Source organism: Capricornis sumatraensis, chromosome 2, assembly GCF_032405125.1.
Source record: "Capricornis sumatraensis isolate serow.1 chromosome 2, serow.2, whole genome shotgun sequence".
Taxonomy (NCBI): Eukaryota; Metazoa; Chordata; class Mammalia; order Artiodactyla; family Bovidae; genus Capricornis; species Capricornis sumatraensis.
This window is the reverse complement of record NC_091070.1, coordinates 17,344,548-17,372,454: the sequence shown is the minus strand read 5'-3', so window position 1 is coordinate 17,372,454 and position 27,907 is coordinate 17,344,548. Positions and strand designations below refer to the sequence as shown.

The following is a 27,907-nucleotide window of genomic DNA, read 5'->3' as shown; positions in this document are numbered from 1 at the left end:
ATAACTTCAACGTGAATCAAAATCACTCCTGTTTTTCCTCCTAGCATTAGCCCCTTACTGACCAGAGGGGATGGGATATCTGGTCCAATGTCTGATGACAGGAGGACGAGAGAGCTAGAGCTCCGGGACGCTGTCAGGACACTCCCAGGATGACTGTCCAGCACAACAAAAGACTAGGTTTACTCTCAGGGGTAAGAGCGAAATACACAAGAGCATTAAAAAAAGTGAAACACATTCATGGGTGACAGATTCATAATGGGATTATTGATTCAAATACAGATCCTTTCTCTTCCTTGTATTTTCCACCCTCCTCCCTCCAAAAATTGTTGCTGATGGCTGGGCAGTGATTCAGGGAAGCAGTTAGCAGGGGACAATGACTTGGCTGCAGCTGGTGCTAAAAACGACCAGCATCACAGCAAAGGAGGGAGATGGCATCGTCTCTCAACCTAATCTCCCTCCCTGAGACTTGGTGTCTTATATTTGCAACAAGGGGGAAGGAACTTGAGAAGTTGAGTGGATTAAATGCCATAAGGGGTCAGACACCCATTAATAATAGTGGTAAGAATCATGATGTATGGAGTCCCCGGGGCCAGACACCATGTTAAATGCTTTAAAAACAGCAGCTCCTTCAATCGTGGACTCAAACTCCATGAAGCTAGGGCTAGGTCTGTCTTGCTCCCTGCCATATTGTCATCTTGGAATCTTCCTGCAAGATGATAATAACAATCATTACTTCCAGGAACCTTCTATTGTAGCCTTATTTTTTATATTCATGGTATTACCTTACTCACTATTCTTAGCACTGTACATTTCTAATCTTCATGACAGTTTTAAGGGGTAGGTACTACTATTATCCCCATTTTATGGACGAGGAAACTGAGGCACAGGAGGAAGACAGAAGCTGGGTAGATTTCCCAAGATCATCAAGTAAGTGATAGAGCTGGAGTCTGAATCCAGGAAATCTGGCTCTAGAGTCCATGCCCTTGACCCCTATGCTACCTCAAGGAGTCAGAAGATGCTCACAGGTCCACTGTCTGGCTATTTTATAGGTAAAGCAATTGAAGCCAAGAAGGAAGTTAAATGATTGGCTCAAAGTCACAGAGTTATTAGGTAACAGATCCAGGATGTGGATGCAGGGTGACTAAGCTAAATGTCTCTGAAAGGCATTTATTCCTCCAGCCCAAGCCCCGGGGGCCTGCCTTTCCCTGTAGCTTTCCCCCACTTCAGAGTCCACAAATGGTCTCAGTCTGGGTCTAGCCTCAGTAGGGCAGCTCAGAGACACTCCAACCAGGAGTCCTCCCAGAGTCCAGTTCCAAGGCGGGGAGGGGGCTGGCTGCAGGCTGACCTGGGTCCTCCCTTCACTGCAGCTTCTAGCAAGTGTGCCTCTCAGAGGGCCTGGGGTTGTCCTTGTTCCCAGCCTCCTAGGGTGGGATGGAGACCATCTCACTGAGAGTGGGAACTAGCAGCTTCAGACACAAGGTTTGGTCAAGAGATTTTTCATTCTCATCTCTTGGCAAGAGCTGAGTTTCCATCACTCACATGCTTGTTTTCCATCACTCATGTCCTTGCCCATTGGCTGGCATCTGGCTCATTGTGGATGTCCTGTGATAAGTCAGGGATATGACAACTGCCATTTATGAAACATTCCCATTTATCCTCCCGGGGTAGGCTGGCATAGAAAGGAGGCCAAGAGAGGGATGGAGTCAAAAGAAAACAGCTTTTGACACCAGATTCATTTGATGTTGAGTCTGGCCTCTGCTACTTACTTGCTCCCAAGCTAGGGAGCTTGGGACAAGTCACCTAACCTTCCTGGAAACTTAAGTTTTCACATTCAAGAAATGAGGATAGAAATTCTTATCTGGAAGCAGAGCCACTGCTTTGCACAGCTCCAGGGGGCACCATTCACATGGTTGTCTGTGTGACTGGTACCACAAGGAATCCAACTCCATAGAATAAAGGTGAAGGATGCCTTTGAGACTGCATATCCCTGAGTCTACACCTTGCAAGTAAGAATAGCTATGACAGCTTCAAAATGTGGAACCAAGTTGCTAATTGGGTTCTTGTGAAGACCTGATAACATGCTGTGTAAATGGACTCAGGAACATGGGTGCACAGTAAGCAAGGCATTATTATGGGATAAGGAGGCAGTCATTAGAGTGAACAGTGCCTATTTCCCAGACAACCCCTGCAATGAGGGATGTCCCTGCCTAGTTCTGGCTCCTATGCGGACCAGGCCAGAGGAGATGAAGACCCACCTTCCAACAGCCCTGTTAGCAAGGCCTCAGCTTCCATATCCTATAAGGTTTCCTCTTACTTCTCAGATTGGCCTCATGGTGACCAGAGGGCACTGGATACTCAGATGTCCAGTGTTCTCCTGGCTGGGAGAGTGATGGGATTTCAGTCTATTTGGAAGTTTGCTGTTGACTAGCCCAGAAATCCTGAATGGAATTTCTCACCAGCCTTGTTTTCTAGGGTCTGCCCAAAGCAACTGACCCTATCTTTATTTCCCCTTGTAGAGTGCTTTCAAGTCAAGAAGCCCTTATTAAAAGCCTACTATATGCTATGCTAGGCACAGTGGAGAGGCAAGTATTAAATACCAAGGTGGACAGACAGTCCTCAGCCGCAAAAAGCTCACAGAAGCATTAGCTGAGGAGATGGAGTGCAAGCACTCCGGGGTCCACGGTGCATGCATGCGTGTGCGTGTGTGTGTGTAGAATCACCTTCACTTAACACTTGGACCCAAAGGAGCCCTCCTCCCTGAAAGCAAGGAATCAGTAGCTCCACTGCCCACCTTTGGAATTCAGGCATTTCTTATTTCTCTGGGTGAGGGGCCTGCCTGCCTAAAGCAGTATCCTGCTGCCTTTCATGGGCCAGTTCCCTTTCAACTGGCCCAGTTGGGTGCATTTCTGCAGCTTCCAACACAGGAGTTAGGCAAGGGATCCCCTGTAGACTGGGAACAGAAGCTCACCTTTTGGTTGCCCCTCACACCCTCCTCCTTCGCTCCACATCAACAATGCTCTCCTCTTCATTTGTTTGCTCAGTGAACTCTGAGGCATAGCAGACTCTCTGACTTGGCCACCTGATTGACTGGGAACCCCTAGCTCCTAGCTCAGAGCTGGTAAGGGCTCAATACTTATTAGTTAAGGGAATGGATAGAAGAGCAAATCTTCTGGGCGAACTTCTTGCTTTATTCTAGGAAAATGTTCAGAAGTCCAGTGTTCTCCAGGAGAAGTCACCACCACTCCTCTTTACCTCCAGGGATGCCTACACCTGACCCCTTTATTCATTCATTCATTGGGGGATATTTACTGAGTAGCTCTTCTGAACTAGGCATCATATCCTGTGCTTTGGAGATCCCCACATCTCCCACTTCAAACCCCAGGCCCTTCCTTCTCCCCATTGTCACCGCACAGCTTGCCCGGGACTCTTGGCCTTCCTTGCTCTTCCTTTTCCCCAGGGGTCCCATATCTGGGCTTCTTTGACCCTGCCAAACCTGAATGGGAGTTGATGGAGGGAGGGAGCAGGGCTCCCAGTCTCTAGCATCTGCCCTCATCCCATCGTCCCACCCTACTCCAGGGACAGTCCAAGCAGGCTTTGCCCAGAATCCCCAGGCATCCACCTCCTGGGACTGCCCTGAATCTTGTTGCCTCATCTCAGTCTCTGGGGGCCCCTGCCCATGGGTGTCCTACAGAGCCCACCCGGTGCCCCGGCCCCCAGCGCCCTGGCCCCTCAGCGCTGCCTGCGGAGGGAGCTGCCAGCTTTTTGGAATTCCTAATCGCTCTTGGCCCCGGTGATTGGCTGCTCAGCTCTGACCCCACTTGGGCTGCCGCCTGGTTGGATAAAAGGGGAATCTCCTTGGGGCTCCAGAGCATTAGACATCGCAGGGGGCACCTGGGACCAACTTCGTGAAGCGGGGAGCCAGCCGGGGGGGTGGGGGGAGCACAAGGCTTGCGGCCTCGGCCCCTCCAAAGAGCCGAGAGATGACCGGGAAAGCGGGAGAAGCGCTGAGCAAGCCCAAAGCCGAGACAGTGGCCAAGAGTACCTCGGGGGGCGCCCCGGGCAGGTGCACCGGGTTTGGCATTCAGGAGATCCTGGGCTTGAACAAGGAGCCCCCCAGCTCCCACCCGCGTGCTACCCTCGACGGTCTGGCCCCCGGGCACTTGCTGGCTGCGCGCTCCGTGCTCAGTCCCGCAGGAGTGGGCGGCATGGGGCTACTGGGGCCCGGGGGGCTCCCCGGCTTCTACGCACAGCCCACCTTCCTGGAAGTGCTGTCCGACCCGCAGAGCGTCCACTTACAGCCGCTGGGCAGAGCGTCGGGGCCGCTGGACACCAGCCAGACGGCCAGTTCGGGTAGGTGAGGGTGAGGATGTGCGGCTTGCCCGACTGGGGTGAGAAGCGGGAACCCCACGCCGTCGGCTCTGGCTTGCATCGCCAGGCCTGCTCCTCCGGGTGCAGAAGTTGGTGCCAGGCCGAAGGGTCGCAGCGCGGACCTGGGGCCGACGCGCCCTTGGCCAGGGGGCCGGGAAGATGCTCCCCGCGGTGGCCGGCTTTGGGCCCCCGCGTTTCCGGAAGCCGAGCTGTCCTGTCTGCGCGTTGAACCCGGTTCTGCGGCAGCGCCCAGTTGGGGCCCCACTGGAAAAGGGGCTTAGGGTGTCGGAGCCCGTGGGGGCAGGCCGGGGGTCCCCCTTCTCTGCTCCACTTGGGCTGAGGCCTCTCAGAGGAACCATGCTCCTACAGCCCGATTCCGTTCCGGGCGTCAGCGCCCGGGGAAGCCGATGTCAGCTTCGGGCCCCAGCCCTGATGTCCAAAGTTGTCTTGTCCTTCTTCCTTCTCTCCGTTCCAACCCCCGACCCACCCACCCCGCACTGGTCAGCTGCGTTTGATTTTTCGCCTCGCGAGCTTCAGGACCACCTGGCCACCGCGGCAGCCCAAGCGGTCGGCATCCGCGATCCCACCTGAGCGTCACCTTATCCGGGATCCCGACCCTCGCGGGCTAGGGGGCCACCGAACCTCCGGGCCGCTTTCCCGGCCGCACCTCTCCGTCGGCTCGGCCCTCTGCCTCTGGTTCGCGCTCTTCGATTCCCCTGATTTTCCGCTCTCGTTTCATTTGTTTATTTTTATTAATATCTGGAGGGGCAACGAAAAGTGGCGCGCCGCAGTCTCTCCAGATCCGAGCAGGGCCGCACCGTGCGGGCAGTGGAAAGGGGGCTGTGCCCGGGAAGCCCCTCTCGCTTTCCGGAGTCCAGCTCTCCGCGCCCCGGGCTCCGCTCCGAGGGGATGGAGGGCCACCTTCTGCGCCCGGCGCCGGGTCTGCAAGCGCAAGGGAGGGCGCCGAGCCCCGAGCACCGCCGGAGGGGGACCCTGCGACCCGGGAGGCTGTCTCGCTCCCCCGCCGTCCGCGTCCCAGGCGTGTCTGGGCCTTTGCTTCTCTTACAACGAAATCCGTCCACCACCTCCGGATTCCGGCGCCGGCCTGGGTAGAAACAGCCTCGGCTTAGGGATGGGGTCGCCCTCGCCGAGGGCTTCCCGGGGAGACCGAGCAGGCCGGGCGGCTCCCCGAGGCCGGCGGGAGTGGGCCCCTCGCTGGGCTTCGGGAGCCCGACGCGCCCGGGGGTTTCCGTGCGCGCCCCCCCTCCATTCTGCCGCCTGTACCTCCGCCCGCTTTTCAGATTCTGAAGATGTTTCCTCCAGCGACCGGAAAATGTCCAAATCGGCTTTGAACCAGACCAAGAAACGGAAGAAGCGGCGACACAGGTAAGGCCCCTGCAGCGCTTTCTGTCACCTTCGTGCTCACCCATCCCCTGCTGTCCCCAGTTCGGAGGATCGGGTCCCTCGGACCCGAATCTTGCCGGCTGTAGATCCGAGGTCCGCGGCTGTGCCGGGACGGGGAGGTCGGACTGGGAGACCAGGCGTGGTTTGAGGACATCCTCCCGGGGCCCTGGCGTCCGGCCATGCCGGGTGAGGATTAGGAGAGGCCGCCGAGGAAACCGCACGTTTCAGGCTTTCTCCTGCTTCTCCGGGAGAAAGGAGAGGCCTCAAATAGGGCCAAACCCTACCCAGAGAGGGGCTGGAGACACCCATATGTCATCCCCGCCTCGGCACATTGGTAGAGTCGCGCACATCACTGGGCTGGCAGGTCGGCTCTCGCCTCCCGCCCCAGCCGGTTCCTCTGCCCCCTGCTCGGTCCCCCGTTCCTCCCCGCTGTCGCTGTCAGCGCCACCAACCCCCTGTCTTTCTGCTCCCATCGCTGGCCAAATCTTGAGCGTGATATCCGCATGGATGGCAAATTTGCTTTCGGCCTCTGCTCCTCTGTGATCCGTAAGCCTCAGTTTCCTTGTCTGTAAAATGGGGAGGAAGGAGTGAGTGGACTGGATGCCCCCGTCAGCCCTGGCTGGAGTGGAATGGGCTGCATTGCAGCATACAGACGAAAAAGAGGTTATTTGGCTTTGTTTTCCTTTAAATATTTTAAACACAGACATCACTTGCACAAAGTTAAAATTCAGTCCTGCAAAGTAATGCCCCTGCCTGAGACCCACGTTCTCTACGTGGCCCGCACCTCCACTACCAATTCCTTGTATAAATTTATCAGGAGGGTTTCAAGAAATAAAGAAGCGATAAACAAAAATTGACCAGACTTTCTGCCGGTGCTGCTTGCAGGCGCTACCCTGCGCTCGCCCTGGCCCTGTTTTCCCGCTTCTCTCTCTGTCTCTGTGCGGGTGGGCTCCCCCTCCAGGGTTCCCTCCCGCCCTGCGGACATTTGCCCCTGGGGCACTCTCCTTCTCCCCACCCACCTCATCCTCTTCTCCCCAGTTTGTTCTCATCTTCTTTGCACACTGTCTCTGGGTGCTTGTCTGCGTTTCTCTCTTCCTTCACCCCCGGAAATGACCCCACATTTTAAATCGGTTCTTCCTGACTTCTCAGACCCCTACAGGTTTCCACTTGAATGCGGGTGAACTTTGGCTCGGTTTCTTGGTGACCTCAGTTTGTTCCCTTCAGGCAGCTGTTTGGTTTTGTTTTGTTGTGTTTTATTGTGAACGGAAACGTTGTTTTTAGTCCTGATTCTGGGTCATTTTAAAATATTCATCAGTTCAACAAATATTCATTAAAACACCTCCTATGCACCCAACTCAGGCTGGTCCCAGGCTAGCAGGTTGGGGTGGGAGTAGGGGGTTGCGTCGGTAATCCTGTCTGCCTTTGGGTTGCCGGAGGGCGGGTGGGAGTCCGGCTGGCCGGGTTCTGTGCTGCTGCCCGAATTGGGTTGGGGGAGGGATTCCCCGAGCAAGGAGAGCAAGGACAGTGTTTCTGCACAGGGGCATCTCCTTGTGTGGCACTTGGAGCTGGCTGACACACAGTCCAAAGTCCATCCTAAGGTTCTCGACCTTTTGTCCTCACTTGATACCCTCTCCCCTGGGGAAAACTTTGGGTGCTTCAGGTCCCCTAGGAGACAGGACAGCTGGTCAACTGCACTAGGTTTCAGGCTATTTCTAATGTGTGAGGGGAACAGGTTATTGGAGACAGGAGAATGGCTGGTGCCATTTTTAATTAGTAAAAAAAAATCTGAGCATCTCTCATTTGGGGAGTTCAGGTAAGAAACCTTGGAATCTGGTGATAAGAGATGAAGATCCCTTAACCTCCCAGAAACATAGGGGTCTTGGAGGAGTTAGAGAGGGGAGTGGGGATGGAGTCTCTCCGATTTTCTTCTCTTTACCTGTGAGGCTCAGATAGACTGGTTACGATGGGAAACTGAAGGGCCTGGTGGGTTACTTCAGCCGTGTCAGACTCTTTGCGACCCCCATGGACTGAGTCCACCAGATTCTTCTGTTCATGGGATTTTCCAGGCAAGTCTGGAGATCTGAGGCATCGTTTCATTCCGTTTCTTAATTCCTTTCTTTCTTTTTTTTTAATAAGAGTTCTCCCAAGCAGAGTCTGGCACTCGAACCGCTGAATGATCTGCCCTCATCTCTCTTCTTTGGCTTTGGCCAGGCCACAATAGCTTTGGGTCTCATTTTTCCTAGTTTTGAAGAAGACGTACACGTTTTGATTGTTTATTTTGACTGTCTGTTCAGGGGCCCTTTCAGTAAGTGGCAGGAGAGAAATAGAAAGCAGCAGATCTTCAAAATTCTGAAGAATTAACTTTCTGTACACATAAGCATTCCATTCCCCCCAGGAGAATAGGAGCAACGATTTAGAATCAAACCAGTCATTTTCCATAAAGAGCAGAATCTTTCTCTCTCACACCTCCCCTGTATCATCCTCCAGGATGCCAAAGCTGACACCGGCAGCAGGAATACCTGGGGTTTCCATCCGTACTTTTTCCTCAGGCTGGGTGACATCAGGGGCTGCAGGGAGAGATTTTAACCTCCCCTCATACTGGCCCCAGGGTTCAAATCCCAGAGGCTCTACTTCAACCATTGTAGAAGCTGAGTCTGTAAAATCTGGACCGTATTATACCCCAGCTTGTTGAGGAAGGTGCAGGATAAAGGTCGCCTAGAACTTCGTGAAATTCAGGTTTGAAGAGAAGAATTTATGTTGGTAAGGGGGTGTGTAGTGTATTTATTTGAGAAATGGGGATTACAAACCCCCTAAATATCGGAGGTGGAAAACTGTGTGTGCTGGAGCATATCCATTTGCTAGTGGAGAGGATGTAGCTTTTACTGGACTCTTAAAGCAGTTTATGTTAATAACTCAAAATAGGTCAATGTAAACTGCTCTGCGGGGGTTGGGGGCTGTGTAGGTAGGCTCTCTTGGGATGACCTGAGTTAACTGCCCCTAAATGGGGCTCCCGCCGGGTGAGTGGCTGAACCTGGGTGTGGTGGGATGGTGGGAAGGTGGCACCAGAAAGGACAGAGCACCCCCGCTTCCCTCCCTCCCTGCCTCCAAGACTCTGAGGGCAGCTCTCCGGAGCCAGTGAGCAGGGTGGGGTGAGGGGCTGGGAGGTGCAGTTAGTTCCCCACAGTAGAAACCCTGGGGCGGCTGCTGCATTTGACCTTCCAGTGAGTCTTTGAACTCTTAAGTACATTTTAAAAGATCAACTCTCCTGTCTGTGAGGGGAGCCCGGGGCGGCAGGTCCTGCCTGGGACTGAAGCACTTATTTACCTGGTGAGCCCTTCGTTCAGTGCCTGGGAGGAGGAATAGGGCCTTTCTGCAGTTTCCTAAAACTTGTGTCTTAACATCCTTCCCCCAAAGCACTTTCAGGAAGATTCCCAGTATGAAATGTCCCCGAGGGCTGAAATAATGCCTAACCACTAGAAGGCAGTGTGGGCCCTCAAACTGGAATGAAGAAGAGTCCAGAGGGTGTCTGGGGATGGGGGTAGGAGAGAGGGATTGTATTTGATTGTACTGGCCCAGGCTGGGTTTGGAGGAGGAGATGGCAACCCACTCCAGTGTTCTTGCCTGGAGAATCCCAGGGACGGGGGAGCCTGGTGGGCTGCCGCCTATGGGGTAGCACAGAGTCAGACACGCCTGAAGCGACGTAGCAGCAGCAGCAGGAGCCGTAGGAGAGGGCTATTCTGTCCTCTCTGGGACAAACTCCATTTTCGGGATTTGCTGGGTTTGACTCTCTGGGTTTGCTCCCCTCAGGACAATCTTTACCTCCTACCAGCTAGAGGAGCTGGAGAAGGCATTCAATGAAGCCCACTACCCTGACGTCTATGCCCGGGAGATGCTGGCCATGAAAACGGAGCTGCCCGAAGACAGGATACAGGTAAAACAGCCCTGAGTCCCTCTCTCACATTTTCTTCACCCTCAGGGACATCGGCTGCCCCAGGGTCCCACACATCCCTCTCTCTCCCTCCTGCTCCAATGTGTGCTTGTCTGTAACCACCTCCTCATGGAACAGTTCTTTTAAGCAGATATTAGCTGAATACCTACCACGTGAGATGGGGGCTGCTGGAGGGACGGGAGACTTGGCAGACAAGACGTGGCCTGTGGCTGCAGACTGTGGTCTTCCTGAGGAGTATGGCAGGCTGTGAGGGGCACCTGTGGTTGCAGACGGAGTTCTGGGTGGGTCTAGGATTCTGAGCAGGGTCTCTGGTGCGGCAGGTGTCTCCCAGGCGGTAAATGTCTGCTTCAAGGCCTAGGTGCCTGGGGGTGGAGGGGAGCTGCCTCCCCCATGAGGAAGACCTTGCCCCCTCCCTTCCTACCTACTCCCCACCGCCTCCATCCACCTGAGGCTCCTTACTTCTCACAGCCCAGCAGCTGGTCCTGCCCAGGGTTCCTGCTCCTGGAGTCTCCTGGACCAGCCCAGGAGGCACTCATTAAGTCGTTCCCCTCACCTCCTTACTGGAGGGTTTTGTGGAGAGCCAGCCCCGACTGGTTGGGCCTGTCCTCAGCTGTGCTGGGCACCAGGGCTCCTTTCAGCAGCAGCAAGATCCTCCCAAGTCCAGGACTCCCTTTGGTGGACAGAAATGGGTTGCTTAATCATTCCTCCAGGAGGAAATGAAGTCTGATGATTCTCCAGACAGGGCCTCCATGAGGAGGAAGGGTGGCTGGGGTGGAAAAACATTTCCAGAAGATTTGAGGTTGCCATAGCTGATTCAAGACCTTGAACCACAGCTGGTTCTGTCGGGACACCTGAGTGGCCTGGAGTAGTTGACCTGCCAAGGCTGGGAAGGGCAGGGAGGGTCCAGACTTCCCGAAACCCTTCTGCTCCAAATTTCCTCCTCCTTTGTGTCTCCAGGTGTGATGTGTGTTTGGGGGCAGGGGGAGGAGCAGGGAAGGGACAAGTCCAGCGAAGGAACCAAATAAGGTGTGTAGGTTCTTTGCACTCCCTTACTGGAGAACCAGAGAATGGGGAATGAGGCGAGAGCTGCTTTTCCAGAAGAGCCTTCCTCTCCCCTGGAAGTCTGTTGGGAATTTCAGCCAATGGCTTTAGACGGTGACACTAACAATAAGCTCAATTATTCATAAGCAGATTATCTGTTTGGTGCATTATCCATGGTGGCCTGGATCCATCATCCCCACCCAACTAAGTTACAATGGGGAAAGGCTGGATGTTGATTTTGAATCCTCTGTGTGTGTGTAGGTGTGTGTGTGTGTGTGTAAGCCAAGACCCAATCCAATTCATATGTGGTGGTAACCCCTACCTGGCCTTTATTAGGGTAAAGCTGGTCCTTACAAGCAGCCAGGGTTGGTGAGGTTGCCAGACTTCCCCTTTGGTTGGTTGCGCATTTGCACTATTGACCGGTAGAGTGGAACAGCTCGTCTCCTGCAGTGGGTTGTCCTAAAATCTGGCCGTGGTGGTGGTAGTGGTGGGTGGGAGAGTCCGAAGGCTGTAAGGAGAACTTGCCCTCAGCTGTAACTGCATTGCTATAAACGCTCAGCCCGCAGACTCTAGACTTCTTAAACTTGTCTGAGGGGTTGTCTACAGGTTGGTGTCTGAAATCACCAGCACCAGCATGGAGGAGCAAGGGTGTGGAGTACCTTAATTTCCTGGACTGCAAGGATTGACTGTGGAATCTGTGGCTATTGGTGAACCAAGGCAAGGGTCTCTGTAACTCTTCCAGCACTGCCTAGTTCTTTAGCTACATGCTGCCCCCAGAGGGTGCGAGTTATCAAATGGCCCAATCCCCAAATATTTTGAGGCTTCTCATGTGGCATTAGTGGTAAAAGAACCTGCCTCCCAAAGCAGGAAACTAAGAGACACGATACGGGTTTGATTCCTGGGTCGGGAAGATCCCCTGGAGAAGGGCATGGCAACCCACTCCAGTATTCTTGCCTGGAGAATCCCATGGGCAGAGGAGCCTGGTGGGCTACAGTCCATAGAGTCGCAAAGAGTCAGACACAATTGAAATGACTTAGCACACATGCCCAACGAAATGTTTTACCAAGTGTCCTGCTGGGAAAGGACTTCACATCTATTAGTGACATCTATCAAAGCTCCAACCCACAGAGCAATTCCTGTGTGTCTGGTGTTCTAAGTACAGGACGTGCACAGGAGAGGCAAGGTTGTGCAGTGGTTAGGGACACCCACTCCAGAGTTACACCATCCTGGCCTCATCAGGTACCAGCTATTTGAATGGCTGTGGACAGGTCACTCTTCACCAGCCTGAGACTCCACTGCTCATCTGTAAAATGGGCATGACAGCAGCAGTTGCAGCTATGATGAAGTCGTGTGTGTTGTGTTTAGCAGAGGGCCCAGCGTGGGGCCTGGGTGTCCACCTGGGGCTGACCATTCCACCAGTGGATGCACTCTACTGTTGCTGTTTAGTCATGTCCAAATCTTTTGTGACCCCATGGACTGTAGTGTGCCAGGCTCCTCTGTCCTCTACTATCTCCTGGAGGTTGCTCAAATTCATGTCCGTTGAGTCGGTGGTGCTATCTAACTATCTAATCCTCTGCCACCTTCTCCTTTTGCCATGAAAAGAAGGAAGGGGGAAGTTATTAGAGGCTCTGAAGTTAGACATCCTCAGGTGGAATGGAAAGGTTAAGGGACTGGATATTCAATCAAGGATCCAGATCTTAGTTCTGGCTCTGACACCAACCAGGTATGGCAGAAGCCAAGTCACTTCCCATCTCTCATCTGTAAAAGGAAGAGGGGGAATCCCTCCCAGAGAGCCGTCTCCTCAGTGTCTCCTCTCCCATTCTGACTCTGGGCTGCCATTGGTGGAACCTACCCAAGGAAGCCCTTGGATGTGTCTGAGACCTACTATCTAATGAGAACCCAGTGTAGATGTGAAAAGTCAGACATGTGCTATGCTTAGCTGCTTTCCAGGCCTTTTTTCATCGCTTCTTCACAATTAGATGAGTTAGATGCTATTCTTATCCCCACTTTCTGGATGAGGTGACTGAGGGGCTGAGAGGTGAAGTAAGTGGTGGACTGGGATTCAAACCCAATACCAACTCAAGTACTATCTCAAGAGAGCAAATGAAGGTAAAGGGAGGACTTATCTACAGAAACTGGAATAATTAATGCCAATTGCAGTGATGAGGGGTCAGCCCCCTTAATAGTGGCTGATTTCCTCGACCTTTATGCTTTGAGGGCAAGCACTTCCCCCCTCTACATCTCTCTAAGTTGGGGTGAAGGGATAAGTTGCACTGTTAGGGGAAGAAGAGATTCTAGTCTTCATATCAGTTCAGTTCCGTTCAGTCACTCAGTCGTGTCTGACTCTTTGCAATCCTATGGACCACAGCATGCCAGGCTTCCCTGTCCATCACCAACTCCTGGAGCTTGCTCAAACTCATGTCCATTGAGTCAGTGATGCCGTCCAACCACCTCATCCTCTGTCGTCCCCTTCTCCTCCTGCCTTCAATCTTTCCCAGCATCAGGGTGTTCTCCAATGAGTCAGTTCTTCGCATCAGGTGGCCAAAGTATTGGAGTTTCAGCTTAGCATCATTACTTCCAGTGAATATTCAGGACTGATTTCCTTTAGGATGGGCTTCATATCAGAGCCAGATGCAAAGTCCTTTCTGTGTCTCTGAGAAATGCTAGGAAGTGGCATTCTGGAAGCCCCCACCAGATGTCAGCCCTGGGGAAGAGGAAATGGTTTCCAGACTGAGTTTATTTCCTCTGTGGGCCATTCATTCTCAATTTTGATATGTTCACTTATGTGTTACTATATGTTTTCTGACAGAAGTTATACTTATTTAGAATGCCTACATTACCGACGTGCAAGTGAACAGAGCCATCTCACCTCCACTCTTAGCAACCTGGTATGTTTGGAAGGATGAGGTTTGGATTCTCTGAGTAGCGCTGTTCCATTCTGTCTCTTTTAACGTGGTCCCTGCCCAAGGGTGGGGAACAAAGTTTTAAAGGATTACGTCCCAGAAGTTAATAGATAACCACATGGATGGGAAAAGGCTGCAGTGTGTCTCAGCCTGGGAAATGGATTAGAAACACAGGGCAGCTTTCAACTGATTGATTGCTTTTTTTTACTTTATTTATACTTAAAAAAAAAAAAAAACTTTTGGCTGCACTGGGTTTTTGTTGAGGCATGCAGGCCCTTCAGGGCTTCCCTGGTGGCTCAGCATTAAAGAATCTTCCAGCAATGCAGGGTATGCAGGAGACTCAGGTTCAGTTCTTGGGTGGGGAAGATCCCTGGGAGGAGGGCATGACAACCTACTCCAGTATTCATACCTGGAGAATCCCATGGACAGAGGAGCCTGGTGGGCTACAGTCCATGGGGTTGCAACGAGTTGGATATGACTGAAGTGACTGAGCATGCAGGCTCTTCTAGGGCTTACCCTGAGGCATGTGGGATTTTAGTTCCCAATCATCCCTTGCATTGGAAGGCAGATTCTTAACCATTGGTCCACCCGGGAAGTCCCAGGGCAGCTTTTAAAAATTACTCATGCCAGAGACTTCCTTGATGGTCCAGTGGCTAAGACTCTGTTCTCCCAAAGCAGGAGGCCCAGGTGCGATTCCTGGTCAGAGAGCTAGATGCCACATGCTGCCACTAAGAACCTGGTGCAGCCAAATAAATAAATAAATATTTAAAGTAAAATAAAATTACTTGTGCCAGCCTCCCACACTTAGCAATACTGATTTAACTGGTTTGGTGTGTGGCTATGGCATCTTTTTTTTTTTTTTTTAATTTTTGTGCACACTGGGTCTTCATCGCTGCACAAGGGCTTTCTCTAGTTGTGACAAGTGGTGGCTACTCTTTTTTTTTTCTTTCTCAAATTTCTTGAATGCCTTTATTTTGAGAAACTAAAATTGAAAATATAACTTCAAGATTTCTAGACTATTGTATTATTTTTTTCCTTTTAAAAAATGTATTTATTTTTAATTGGAGGGTAAGTGCTTTACAGTATTGTGTTGGTTTCTGCCATACATCAAGATGAATCAGCCATAGGTATACATATATCCCCTCCCTCTTGAACTTCTCTCCCACCTCCCACCCCATCCCCCCACCCCAGGGGTTAGTCTTTAGTTGCCATGAGCAGGTTTCCCATTGCAAGGGGCTTCTCTTGTTGTGGAATCCAGGCTCTAGGGAACAAGGGTTTCAGTTCTTGCAGCACATGGGTCAGTAGCTGTGGTGCACAGGCTTAGTTGCTCCGCAGCATGTGAGATCTTCCGGGGCTAGGGATTGAACCCGTGTCTCCTGCATTAGCAGGTGGATTCTTAACCACCAGGGAAGCCCTGTTTGTTTTTAAAGCTCTCCAGGTGACTGTATGTAACCAGTGTAAAAATGCTGGGTCAGAGGCTCAGGAAAAGTGTCTCTGCTTTAAGTGTGTTAATATGAGTGGAAGAAAGAGGAGTATTGAGTGACACAGTGGAATGACCTGTCCAGGAATTCAGGGAAGGATGCTCCCTGGGCCTGCCAGGAAACATAGGCCAAGCTGCCCTCTAGTGGACATCAGAGGCTACAGCAAGGCCAAGCTTCTTGAGCCTGAAGCTGGGACTGGAAAGGGTGTGCTGAAATATGTTGTCAGAAGTGCTGAGTGCGCGTGGAGTGCAAGGTCGTTAAATCACACCAGCAACTAGCTCAGATTAATAAGCTTCCAGTCAGAGGAGAGGAGGGAAGGTAGGTGAATGTGTTGAAAACTGCCACGGGGCCAAAGAAGCAGGGCCTGATAGCCTGGGGCAAGACGGGAGGGCAGGGCCCGGGGGTAGCCAAGGGGCCAGAATGTGCAGAATATCTATTATGCATGGTGTCTCCTTTAGGGGGTGACCATGGAGAAACCTCAGAGGGAAGGAAGCCTGGGCATGTTATCATGTGGGGCTAGAAGTCTGGGAGCTTGCAAGGACAAGAGATGCCCTGGTTACCCACAAAGGGGACAGAGGGCTGATAGCCTGGCCGGCTTGAAGGGTGCCCTGGACCAGAAGAGCATCCCTCTGGCAAGAAGCCCTTTTATGGATCCGGTCCATCCATGAAGGCATGAGCTCTTGGGCCCCTCTCTGCTGGGTGTGGAGGCACCAGCTGTTGACAGCCAGAGGCCTCCTAGCTGGGCTCTCTGAGTGCTACCGGGGCACCACCTGTGAGAGCAAGCACACCAGGAAACCCAGGCTCTTCCTTGAGCTGGAAGACCTTCCCCACTCTCCCTTGCCTGGGACTCCCATGTTGGTGACCCTTGATGTCCCTTGTGAGCCCCTTCTCAGGCACTCGGAAGCCTGGAAGAGGAAGGCAGGGCTCTGATCCTTGCCAAGGTCTGCACACCGGTCCTCCTGAAGAGTTCCGACCTGACTGCCTTGGGCATGGAGTAGTGACTTCTAGAAAGTGTGCAGTCTGGAAAGTAAGAGAGGAATTGAAGGAGGACTATGGGTTTGCCAGAGCTAAGGGACCAAGCAGGAAACAGGGCCTAAATGAAGGAATCTCAAAGGTGGGAGATGAGAGGACCCGGCTTTATTGTGAAGACTGTCACTGAGCATTTGGTCATTTGTCTGTAGAATTCATCCAGCACCAGGCCAATGATTTCCAGTTCTTACAACATGCTGGGTGTTTCCCATGCACTATTCTATTGAATTTTTACAACAAACTTGCAAGGAAGTGGTATCATAGGGCAGACAAAGAATCAGAAGCTCAGAAAGGTTAAGAACATGCCCAAGTTCACAAAGGCAGCTGGAGGCAGAACAGAATTCTCCAGTCCAGGCCTTCAAGCTCCCTCTCATAGCCGTCTGCATAGGTGGTCTCTTACATTTGAGCCTCAGGGGTCTGGGATACATTACAAATGCAAGAGGGTGTTGCAGGGGGCATCTGTTTGGCCCCTAGAGGGGAAGTCCAGTCTAGTGTTAGTCACTCAGTCGTGTCTGACTCTTTGTGACCCCATGGACTGTACCCACTAGTCTCCTCTGTCCATGGAATTCTCCAGGCAAGAATAGCAGAGTGGGTTGCCGTTTCCTTCTCCAGGGGACCTTCCCAACACAGGGATCGAACCTGTGTCTCCTGCATTGCAGGCAGATTCTTCACTGTCTGAGCCACCAGGGAAGCCCCTAGAGGGGACACTAGAGACTATCTGTATTAAAATCTTACAGCCTGGATGTTAATTCTGTTCCCCCCACCCCCACCGCCCACCACACCTCCTGGGGTAGTTGTTGTTATTAGTTAGTCCAGCCTTGCTGCAGGGCCTGTCTTGGAAGAGGCCAGAGGAGCAAGTAATGCCACTAATGAACCTGCTCCCTGCACAGACTCCCACTGACTTTCTGTGCCTTCACTGAAATAATAATGAAAGTGAAAGTCGCTCAGTCCTGTCTGACTCTTTTCAACCTCATGGACTATACAGTCCACGGAATTCTCCAGGCCAGAATACTGGAGTGGGTAGCCTTTCCCTTCTCCAGGGGATCTTCCCAACCCAGGGATCAAACCCAGGTCTCCTGCTTTGCAGGTGAATTCTTTATCAGCTTAGCCATAAGAGAAGCCCAAGAATACTGGAGTGGGTAGCCTATCCCTTCTCCAGGGGATCTTCCCAACCCAGGAATCGAACTGGGGTCTCCTGCATTGCAGGCGGATTCTTTACCGACTGAGCTATCAGGGAAACCAGAAGTAATAATAAGTAGCATCTGTTGATGCTACGATGACATGAGATGAGGATGAGATGGTTGGATGGCATCACCAACTCGATGGACATGAGTCTGAGCAAGCTCCAGGAGTTGGTGATGGACAGGAAGGCCCGGCGTGCTGCAGTCCATGGGGTCGCAAAGAGTTGGACACAACTGAACAACTGAACTAAGCATCTATTGAGCACCTTCTGTGGGACAAACACTGATTTTAGGCAGCCCTCACTTATTTCATTAATCCCCGAAACAACCCAGAAAGTAGATACTCTTATTTTATGCTTGAAGAGACTGAAACCGAGAGAAGGCAAGTAACTTGTCCAAGATGACTTAGCAGTTTTGGGCACAGTTGGTAATTCCAGCTCAGGACTAACTTTCAATGCGTCTGGCAAATGTTTAAGTTCTGCATACATACTGGTTGCTTCCTGGAAAGGAAGAGAAAGGCAAATATGAAGAGTGGTTAGGGTTAATTCTAATTCCTTGTCCACTTCCCTCCAAGGCACCAATGCCACAGCTTCTCTGCCAACTGTCCTAAAGAGAAATTGTTTTGGCTGTCCAGGTTTCTTCCATAAATTGGAGCAGCATCTGGTATTCAAAGAGAGCCAGGCGTTTCAGGAACGCATAACCAAGGGTCCGAATGACTCCTGGATTGAACGACCAGCTGGCGCCAACCCCTCTGGGACTGTCTGTGGACAAAATCTGATCCGCAGACTAGTTATTCATTTGTCCAGATCAGGAGACTGGGGGAAATGGTTCTGTTTACAGATCTCAGAAATGATCTAAATCCCAAGTCAGCACCCCCTTCTTTGGTGTTCCAGTAAAGGTGCTGTTTCCATCTGAGAGCCCTGCACCCTCTCTCAAGCTCATGGGATCCTGGGGAAGCCAGGGCAATGCATCTTTCCAGGCAGGGGCGGGTGGGGGGTGGGGGTGGGGGTGGTTAATGAGCATCTCTGCCTTTGCTTCCTCCACAATCCCTTCTTCAGGATACCTGATTCTAAACCATGCTGAAACGCACTTCTTCCATCAGTTTGTCATCAAAACTCATTCTTGGCAAAAACCAGATGGGACTTAATGCTCTTTATTCGTCCCTCATGCATATGTGTATGTTTTGCTGCAGAAATCAGAACTGATGGATTAGACTATGGGGAGGTGCTGCTGCTACTGAATGTTACATAACATGTAGTATATGCACCTCATATTTTTTCTAAAATCCAAAACATTCTGGAGTCTGGCCCCCACCCCCCACCCCCGTGGGTTCCAGTGGCCTTGTTGTTTTGTAATGCACTGTATTCAAGCAGGAAGGTCATCTCCTGCCCAGGAGGCAGAGGGCTTACTTAAGATTCATCAAGATAGTCTTCTCAACCTTCTGTGGTCAGACTGGGAATTCCACATTGGAATTCCATCACTAAGGGGTTCATGCTTTGCCGTCTTCTCTGTCAGGTGGATAAAACCAGAAGCCACATACACCTTTCTGTGGCTTATCCCTTTTAGATGCTTCCCCTGTGTGAAAATGTAGCTTAAGATACGTGGCTACCTGCAGAGGACCACCAAGCACTAAGGGGGAAGAGGGGACAGGACAGAGGACAGAGGTCTCAGACAAACCGCAGGCCTTGGGTATTGCTGAGGGCCTGCTGGACAGGCAGGGCCGCTGGGGACAGATGTATACACAACGCAGAGCCAGGCCAGGCGGAGGGCCGAGTTCCCCCGAACTCCATTGCGCACCGCTCTGCGCTCCTTAGTGTCCAGAGCGCAGCCGTCTAGTAGCCTTCCGGTGACATAGACCCATTCCTTGACCGGGTTCACTCAGTGCGGTCCGAGTCCAGACCGGGGTGGCGGGGAAGGCCTTGCGTTGGTTCCACAGCTTTCCAGGAGGTGCCAAACCCAGTGGTGGCAAACGTGCGGCTCACTGGGGGCGACGCCACCCGGGGGACTCAGGAGTGGTCGTTTTCTAACAGGCGCGGGCGCCGGTCAGTGTGGGGTTGGAGGGACCGGGGGACAGTCTGAGGCCGCATCGCTCCCATTTTTAGAAGTTCTAGTTATTTACAAATGAGTAAATGCCCAAACAGGGTTCACACAATCAGGGTCAATGTAAAGGTGGGCACTGATCATGCGGTCTTTCCGCAAAGCGCGGGTGACCGCGGAGCCCTATAAGGACCGGCCGCGCGAGTGCGCGGCTGTGCGGCCGGGGCGCCCCCCTTGCTGGATGAGGCTGGACACGCTCCACCGCAGACCCCGGCCGTCCGGGAGCTGCCGGGGCGCTCACTCCGCCACCTGGCGGCGGCGGCGGCGGCGGGAACCGCAGGGGCGCACGGATTTCGCGCCTCCCCCCACCCCTTACCCCCGCGCCCAGGCCTCCCCGCGGCCGAGGCAGCAAAGGGTTAAGCTGTCAGCGGCGCGATGTTAAACAGGTGTCAAAGGCGCCCCATATATCTGCAGATTGAAATCAAATTCTTCGCCGTATAAAAAGATAAATTACCCAGGCGCTGCCGCGCGTCCCACTCATCACGCCAGCGCCAGACGGCAAGCAATTTTTTTTTTTTTAATGTGCTAACGACCTAATCAAGCAATCAAGTCGGAGAAGATTGCAGAGTGACCGGGGCAGCCATCTGCCGGCGAGCCCCGCATTCATTTCCCGCGCCCCCGCGCGTGGAGAGGGAGCTGGGAAGGGAGCTGCCGGGAGGAAGGGGAGGGGGGAAAAATCCTAAACAAATTAACACCCAATTTTCCCCGTCTAATTAGTTAAATGAGGAGTGTTTGGGGTCCCCCGGGGAGGGGGAGCGGCTCGCGGCGCGGTTCGCGCTGCCTCCCCAGCATTAATTAGTGCGGGTCAATGCCGCGGATCCCGGGAGAGCAGCCGCTTTAATTTCCCGTGATATTTCAGTGCCTGAGGCCCATCGATTCAAACAGAAATTAACTTATTTTTCAATCAGCCCAGGGCTGCCCCTGGGGGTGACTCTTCTTTTGCCGCCTCCTGAATAGAGCTGGAGCAATTTTTCATCAAAAGCTGAAACCTCCGCCGCCCGGGGGGCGGGGGGCGGGGGCCCAGAGGGAGGGGCGGGGACCTGGTCCAGGCTAGGGAATGGAAATCGCCCAGGAAACTAATAGATTTTTCCGAACCCGCCTCTGCCCTCCCCTCCCCCCACCCCACCCTCTACTTCTGGGGTGCTTGGGCGTCTCACCACCATCATCATCCCCCAGGAGTCAGAGCCTGTGGAGCGGCTGTGAGGGGAACACGAGGGGGCCACCGGGACCCCAGGTCCTTCCTGCGTGCACCCATCTCCCATGGGCTCTTCACCAGCTTGAGGGACAGTGCAGCTGGCCCTGGCCCTGACGCCTGTCAGCTGCCGGAAACTTCAGGAAAGCTGCTTGGGGGGACCAAGACATTTCTCCCTCCTCCAAGCATGGCCGGGACCTGGGGATCGCCTCCAAAAACCCGGATGGGGTGTCGCTGATAGATCCAGCGAACCCCATGCTCATTCCCACCCTGCAGCAGGCAACTTTGGGCCAGAGAAGCGACCGCTAGCGGTTGTCTCTCACCGCGGTCTTCTAGGTCCCCACCTTTACCTGCTCTACTCTTCACACCGAAGAATTTTATCTTCCCTCCCTGACTGAGGTATGGCTGCCCAGCTCCTCCAACGATCACTCAGGGTTAAAGTCCAAACCTGTGGAAAGTGGGTGAGCGGAGGCCCCACAGGGATTGACCAGGACAGGGCAGAGAAGGGAGGCTGACTCAGGCCCCCTCCGAGGATCCCCTGCCTGGGGCTCTGGGTAGGTTGAAGCTTCCTGACACCTGGATGAAATGCCTTCTGCTGCCTGAGTCCGCACTCACCTCGCCTGCCTGGGACTGCCCTGGCCTCTGGAGTTCTGGTGTGGAGGAAGAGCCTGAACCAAAGGCATTGCTAATTCATCCCCTGAAAAGGACTCTGTCCCTCTGCAAGTCAGACAGGAATGCTGGAGGTGTGAACCCTTGCATGAGAGCTATGAGGCTCAGGTTTCTCAGCGGCAAACTGAGGACCACATGGGAACTGCCCAGCTGCAAGACCCAGTCCAGGAGGCATCCTATTGCATCACCCTAAACTGCTTTGATTGAAAAAAAAAAATCATTTTGCCCATCATATTCTCGCAGAACTTGTATCTCACTCTGAACACCCTGAACCAAGAGGAACCCCAGGGGTACCGAGGGGTGGGTGAGCTTAAGTAAGGATGCCCTTGCTTGGAGAAACCAAAGTCACCAGGTAATGGGGTCACTGGCAATCAAAGAGGTGTGGCCCTTAACTCCAGGCAGACACGGGTGTGGGTGTGTGTGTGGGGTGCTGGCCTCTGCCTCATAGAGGACGCCCCTAACCTGTTCCTCTGCACTAGCAGGTCTGGTTCCAGAACCGCAGAGCCAAGTGGAGGAAGCGGGAAAAGTGCTGGGGCCGAAGCAGCGTCATGGCTGAGTATGGACTCTACGGGGCCATGGTGCGCCACTCCATTCCCCTGCCAGAGTCCATCCTCAAGTCTGCCAAGGATGGCATCATGGACTCCTGCGCCCCGTGGCTGCTGGGTAAGAGCCCACACCCTCCCTGGGGGTCCTGCCCCTGGGGTGAGGGGAGCGGGCTCCCGAGGACGGGACAGAGCCCTGGGGCAGGAATGCCTGGTGGCCACAGCAGCCTGGGGGGAGAGAGGCCCCAGGAAGCTGGCCTCCCAGTCTCCCTTGGCAGGGGGGCCTCCGAGGGCAGGCTGCACCCAGGGCTGGGTGTCTGCCCCTCGGTGCCTAGGACTCTCATTCTGTGGGTTCTGTCGCTCTGTGAGGAGGGGATGGCTATTGCCCCAGGGGATGTATCCTATTCCCTTGCCAGAGCTGGGGCTGTGGTGAATGAAATAGCCCCTCTTGGGGGCCCCGAGGTCCCTTTGGCCACCATTCTGGCTTTGCCCAAAGGACTTCTTCCCCCTAAATCTCCCCACCTGCCAGTTTGTCTGGGGTTCGGAGATCTGGTATCCCAGAGGGAGGGCGGAGGAAGCAAGTGCTGTGCTGGTGAAGGGACAGACAGGATCCCCGGGGTCGCGGGGGCCAGGAGCCCAGGGACATGGCCTGGAGGAGCCCTCTGCCGGGCCTGGTGGTCCGCCGCAGCCTCTGCCCCCACCCCCCGGGACGCACGTGACATTGGTGTGTGTAGTAAGGCTTTCTGCTCGTCCTTAATTCTGGCCTCTCTCTATCTTTGCCGTTTTTTCAGTTCAAGATGGCTTTCCCAGGCGCTTTTCTAAACCCGAATACCAACAATTCTTTTTAGGGATGCACAAAAAGTCGCTGGAGGCGGCAGCCGAGTCAGGGAGGAAGCCCGAGGCGGAGCGCCAGGCGCTGCCCAAGCTCGACAAGACGGAGCCTGAGGAGCGGGGTTCCGAGCCCCCCGCTGCCATGTCCCAGGAGGAACTGAGGGAAAACAGCATCGCCGCGCTCCGAGCCAGAGCGCAGGAGCACAGCACCAAGATGCTGGGGACTGTGTCCGGCCCTGACGGCCTGGCCCGCAGCGCCGAGGAGCCGGAGCGAGAGGAGGCCGCGGACGAAGACAGGCCGGCGGAGAGGCTGAGTCCAGCGCGGCTCGAGGACGTGGCTTAGGCCAAGGGTGCGCGCAGACGCCGGAGCCCCAGGACTCTGCTCTTCTCGGGGGCCTGTGGTGTTGGGAGGTGTTCTCCCAGGCAAGGCCCGGGCTCCGCAGGCCCTCCATGCACCACCCCCCGGGGACTCCAGGCACAGCTCCGTTGTGGCTGAGGCTTTGGGCCACGCTGAGACATCCCTACCTGGTTCTGACCTGTCCCGCACCTTTCTCATCCTCACATCCCTGACTCAGAAGCCTTCTTGCTGCCCCAGACCACCCCCTCAGGCTGCTTCCACTCAGTTCTTGGGCTACTTTCACTGTCTGAATCCACCTCTGGTCTCTTGCTCCAAAGCGCCCTCCTTCCCAGCTCTGTACCCACCGGTGGATTCTGTTCTGCCCAGACCCAAAGCCCTCAGCTGCAAGTACTGCCACTGCGGCCCCAGGGATGGAGAACCTGCTCTCCACGCTGGTGTCCGGAGCACCCCAGGCCCCCAGCAGAACTCTGCTCCCCCCTTCCGCAGTGTGGGTATCCTGTCCTGCCAGCCTCCGGGCACAACCTCTGCCCACCCCCACCACTGGGGCCCAGGTTCCAGATTATACTTGGAAAGCCTCGGCCTTGGGCCCCTCAGCCAGCCTTCACGTCATGCCCTTCAGAGTCAGCGTCGGACACCCGCCCTCCACACCCAGCCTGTCCCACTGTTCCTCCCTGCATAGATGCCAGGGTCACAGGGGAGCTGTGTACAGTACCTGCAGTGAGGCCAGGGTGGGCCCTGCAGCCAGGGGGCACCTCTCACAGGTGCTCTAGCTATTGCCCCTTTGGGAAGCCAAATCCTCCAGCTGGGACCCTTGGGTATGTGTTCTGGAACATCCTAACCTCTGATACCCTGCCTGTGACCCTGACTTGCTGTGCAAGGCATCCTTCCCCTAGAGCTTCTTGCAAATTACTGGCTTGCTTGTGCCCTGCCTTGGAGCCACCCAATCCAGCTGTAAAATGAACACACAGGAAACCACAGATCTTGACTCAACTTGATCCAGGTCATTTCTGGAGTGGGCCTGGGGCTATAAATAGACATCATGAGTTGATCACAAGAAGGGCGTGAGAAAAGCTGAAAGGAGAGTAGAGGAGGAGCCAGTGTTAGACCCAAACTATAGGCACACACACCTTCAGGCCAGATGTGAGCCGCGGAGCGTGTTCTCTAGAGTCAAGCAGTGATGGTGTTGGAAGAGGGGATGGGGGTTTCTTCCTGTCTGCTGATGGGGGGACTCATCCATACTGATGGCATCTTTGCAGTGGTCCCTTCCACCCCCAGGCCAGACACATCCCTCTCCCATGGATTTTTCTCTATCATCCCACCCACCTTTGCAGGGAATCCCTTGCAAGAGAAAGGCCTGAGACAGTGAGTTGGGATTTTAATTTCATATCAGAAGTTGATTTCTTATTCATTCCGTTCTTGGACCTTTCCCCCAGTTCTTCTTGTCTTTGTCTCCCTTTGGTTTGAAGAGTTAGATGGTAGCCCCTGGTGTGTAAATAATGTACATAGAGTCAACAGAAAGAAACTTGATATTGAAGTGTTTGAAATATGGAACTGTAATAACTTCTAGGTATTCCAAACCTGTGATTTCTGTGCCATTTTCTGTAAAGATACAAATAAGAATAAAATTGATGTAAAAACAGCAGAGGAGGGATTCAGGAGTCCTCTGTGGATGAGCAATAGTGTCTGTGTGTATGAGTGGTATAAAAAGTATTGGGTTGGCCAGAATGTTCGTTCAAACCCTGACCAAACATTTTAGCCTACCCAATAAATTGATGAAGTCAAGTTTAGGTCAAAATGACTAGATTCCTATTTTTAAAAAACTACTACTGTAGAGGCACGGTGGCCTGCCTTTCTCCACTAAGCCAACATCACCATTTGTCACTGCAATATGGGACCCTCCTCCATTGCAGGCATAACTGGAATATCCCAGCCAGTGAGCCCCTAAATTATTACCTATGACTCTTCCCTGTTCCCCACACAACAGATTACATTGACCTTTCCCTCTGTTCCTTACTTACAAACAGCCCTAGTTCCTTCACATCTCAGGTGAGGCCCACAGCCCACCTTGGCCCGCAAGAGCACTGAGACCTTTCCTTTTGTGTACACACATGCGCTTGAATATCTCACCTACAACTCAAACACTAAAACAACAATGAATGGAAAAGGCAGAGGCATCTGCAACTGAAAGTCAGATAAACGTAGGCTAAATCCCTGGAGAGGAGAGGCGGAGTAAACAAGGGAAACAGCAAGGGGGAGAGTGCCTGAGATGGCTTGCAGACACCTGTGCCCCGCTGTTCATCCGGATGATGTGTTGGGTGGAACTACAGGATGAGAGACCAGAGGGAGCAGACTTGGTTTACAGTTGAGCTTTTGGCTCAAGAAATCTTATAAGATTGTTTCAGATTGGCTCAGATGTGCAACTCCCCCCTCGGAAGAGGTTTTCCTGGCAGCCCATCATCAAACCAGAATGACAGGGGGTGAGCGGTCCCTGCACCCGACTGGGCCCAGGTACAACCACCCACCCTGAATCTGGAGCCTGGGGGGCACACGGGGGAGATCTCTGACTTTCATGTGCTGAAGGGAATGGCCAAGAGCCTGGCTTCAAATGCTGCCCACCCAGGGCTCCCCTTGGCACTCCCTTTCGAGACTCACTGCCACCCTAACTCTAGGTAAGCCTGCCCTCGTGACACCCACCCCCCACATTCCTGCAGATGCACTTCTTCTCATCTTTCCAGACCCTCCAGGCAGAGTCTACTACCTGCTCTCTCACATAACACTTGCAACAGTCAGTCCTCCACTACGGCATTCGATGCACTGTGCTGTCATTTTTTTTTTAAGCTTCAAAAAATTTTTTTATTGTGAAAAGTTTAAGCCATGACAAGCCCCGAAGCACCAGAATTAAGAAGATAATTTTTTTACACATAATTTTTTATACACATGCTTTTCATACAATAGTGAAAAAGTGAAAGTCGCTCAGTCGTGTCTGACTCTTTGTGACCCCATGGACTGTATAGTCCATGGAATTCTCTAGGCCAGAATACTGGAGTGGGTATAGCCTTTCCCTTCTCCAGGGGAGGCTCCCAACCCAAGGATTGAACCCAGGTCTCCTGAATTGCAGGTGGATTCTTTAGCAACTGCGCTATGAGGGAAGCCCTTTTATACAATAATAGGTTGATTTTCACAGGAATTAAAGTAATCTGAAAATCGGTGTCACTGACTGCAAAATAAGTATCCGGCTCTTCGACTCTCTCAAGGTGATCAGCCTTCTATGTGGCCAGAAGATGAGGCTTCTGAAGTCTGTTCTGAGCCTGGATGGCAGGTCTCTGGCAGAGATTTCTCACATGCTCTAATTTCTTATTTCTAAGTGTATCTTCCCCTACAACAAGGGTATCTTACTCATTGTTTTTAAATATTTATTTGGCTGTGCTGGGTCTCAGTTGTGGCACGTGGGATATAATTTTATGACCAGGGATCCAACCGGGGCCCCCTGTGTTGGGAATGTGGAGTCTTAGCCATTGGGCATCCCTTATTCATCTTGTATCTCCAAACCCATCAAAGTATCACCTAACCCATTGTTGAATGAAAGAATGAATGTTCTTCCTCTAACTCACCCATTTATTTAATCATATTAAGACATTTAGTGAGCATCAACTGTGTACCAAGCAGTCGGGCAAGGCACTGGGGATAAGGTGGTGGGTCCAGCATTCCTATTTGAAGGGACGTGAGATTCAAAAATTGGATGAGCCTAAGGTGGCTCAGCGGAGAAGGCGATGGCACCCTACTCCAGTACTCTTGCCTGGAAAATCCCATGGATGGAGGAGCCTGGTAAGCTGCAGTCCATGGGGTCGCGAAGAGTCGGTCACAACTGAGCGACTTCACTTTCACTTCTCACTTTCATGCATTGGAGAAGGAAATGGCAACCCACTCCAGTGTTCTTACCTGGAGAATCCCAGGGACAGGGGAGCCTGGTGGGCTGCCGTCTGTGGAGTCGCACAGGGTCGGACACGACTGAAGCGACAGCAGTAGCAGCAAGATGGCTCAGATGGTAGAGAATCCACCTGCAATGTAGGCTACGAGGGTTCGATCCCTGGGTTGGGAAGATCCCCTGGAGAAAGAAAAGACTACTCCAATATTCTTGCCTAGAGAAGGACAGAGGACTATGGTGGGCTACTGTCCATGGGGTTGCAAAGAGTTGGACACAACTGAGTGACTAAGAAACAAAAGTGCAAGTATCCTAAGGCATCAGAAGCTGGAGATGAGGAACCGTGAAAGATCCACACCCGCAGGGCTGGGATCAGTCAAGGTGTTCTCGTTCATGAGGGGTTCTCCTGTGCTCTAAATTGAAATAAAAACATTGGCTCCTTCAGACTCATACTGTTTCAAGTTAGAAGCGAGGACAATGGCAGAGGTGTCAGATGAGCAGGAGAGAAGGGTGGTCGCACCACGGCAGCCTCCAGGAACTGGCGGGGGCAAGCGGAGGGGGCTTGGCAGCTGCTCCACCCTGTTAGATCTCGGGGACACGTGGGACCCTCAGAGGCTTGGGAGCTGCCAGAAATCCTCCTGGACGACCACCCTAGGGAATTTAGCCTAGGAAGAGGCACACAGCTTTCTGCAGAAGGACATGCAAACAGGGCTCTGGGTAATCAAGGTGGGGAGAGGCCATGATGCCACAAAGGGAAAACAGAGGACAGGAAAGGACGGGCCTGAACAGCCGGGACCCTAGGGTGCAGGACATAGAGTGCAGCACTGCGAGGTGTGACTGCACCCCAGGGGGGCCTTCTCCCAGAGAAGCCTGTGGAGCCTGGAAGGGAGATCTTACTCCAGGCTCCGCAGGCCCGAAAGGCTGCAGACAGACGGCTGCC

The 27,907-nt window shown here is 53.1% G+C and overlaps 1 protein-coding gene across 1 annotated transcript; it reads left to right on the top strand.

Annotated features, from left to right (window-relative positions):
- The first annotated feature begins 3,980 nt into the window (after positions 1-3,980).
- On the top strand, positions 3,981-23,030 carry VSX2 (visual system homeobox 2). The gene is made up of 5 exons (XM_068966401.1): positions 3,981-4,350; positions 5,670-5,754; positions 9,580-9,703; positions 21,797-21,977; positions 22,705-23,030. Exons 1-5 carry the CDS (start codon positions 3,981-3,983, stop codon positions 23,028-23,030), a joined length of 1,086 nt encoding a protein of 361 aa, XP_068822502.1.
- The last annotated feature ends 4,877 nt before the right edge of the window (positions 23,031-27,907 follow it).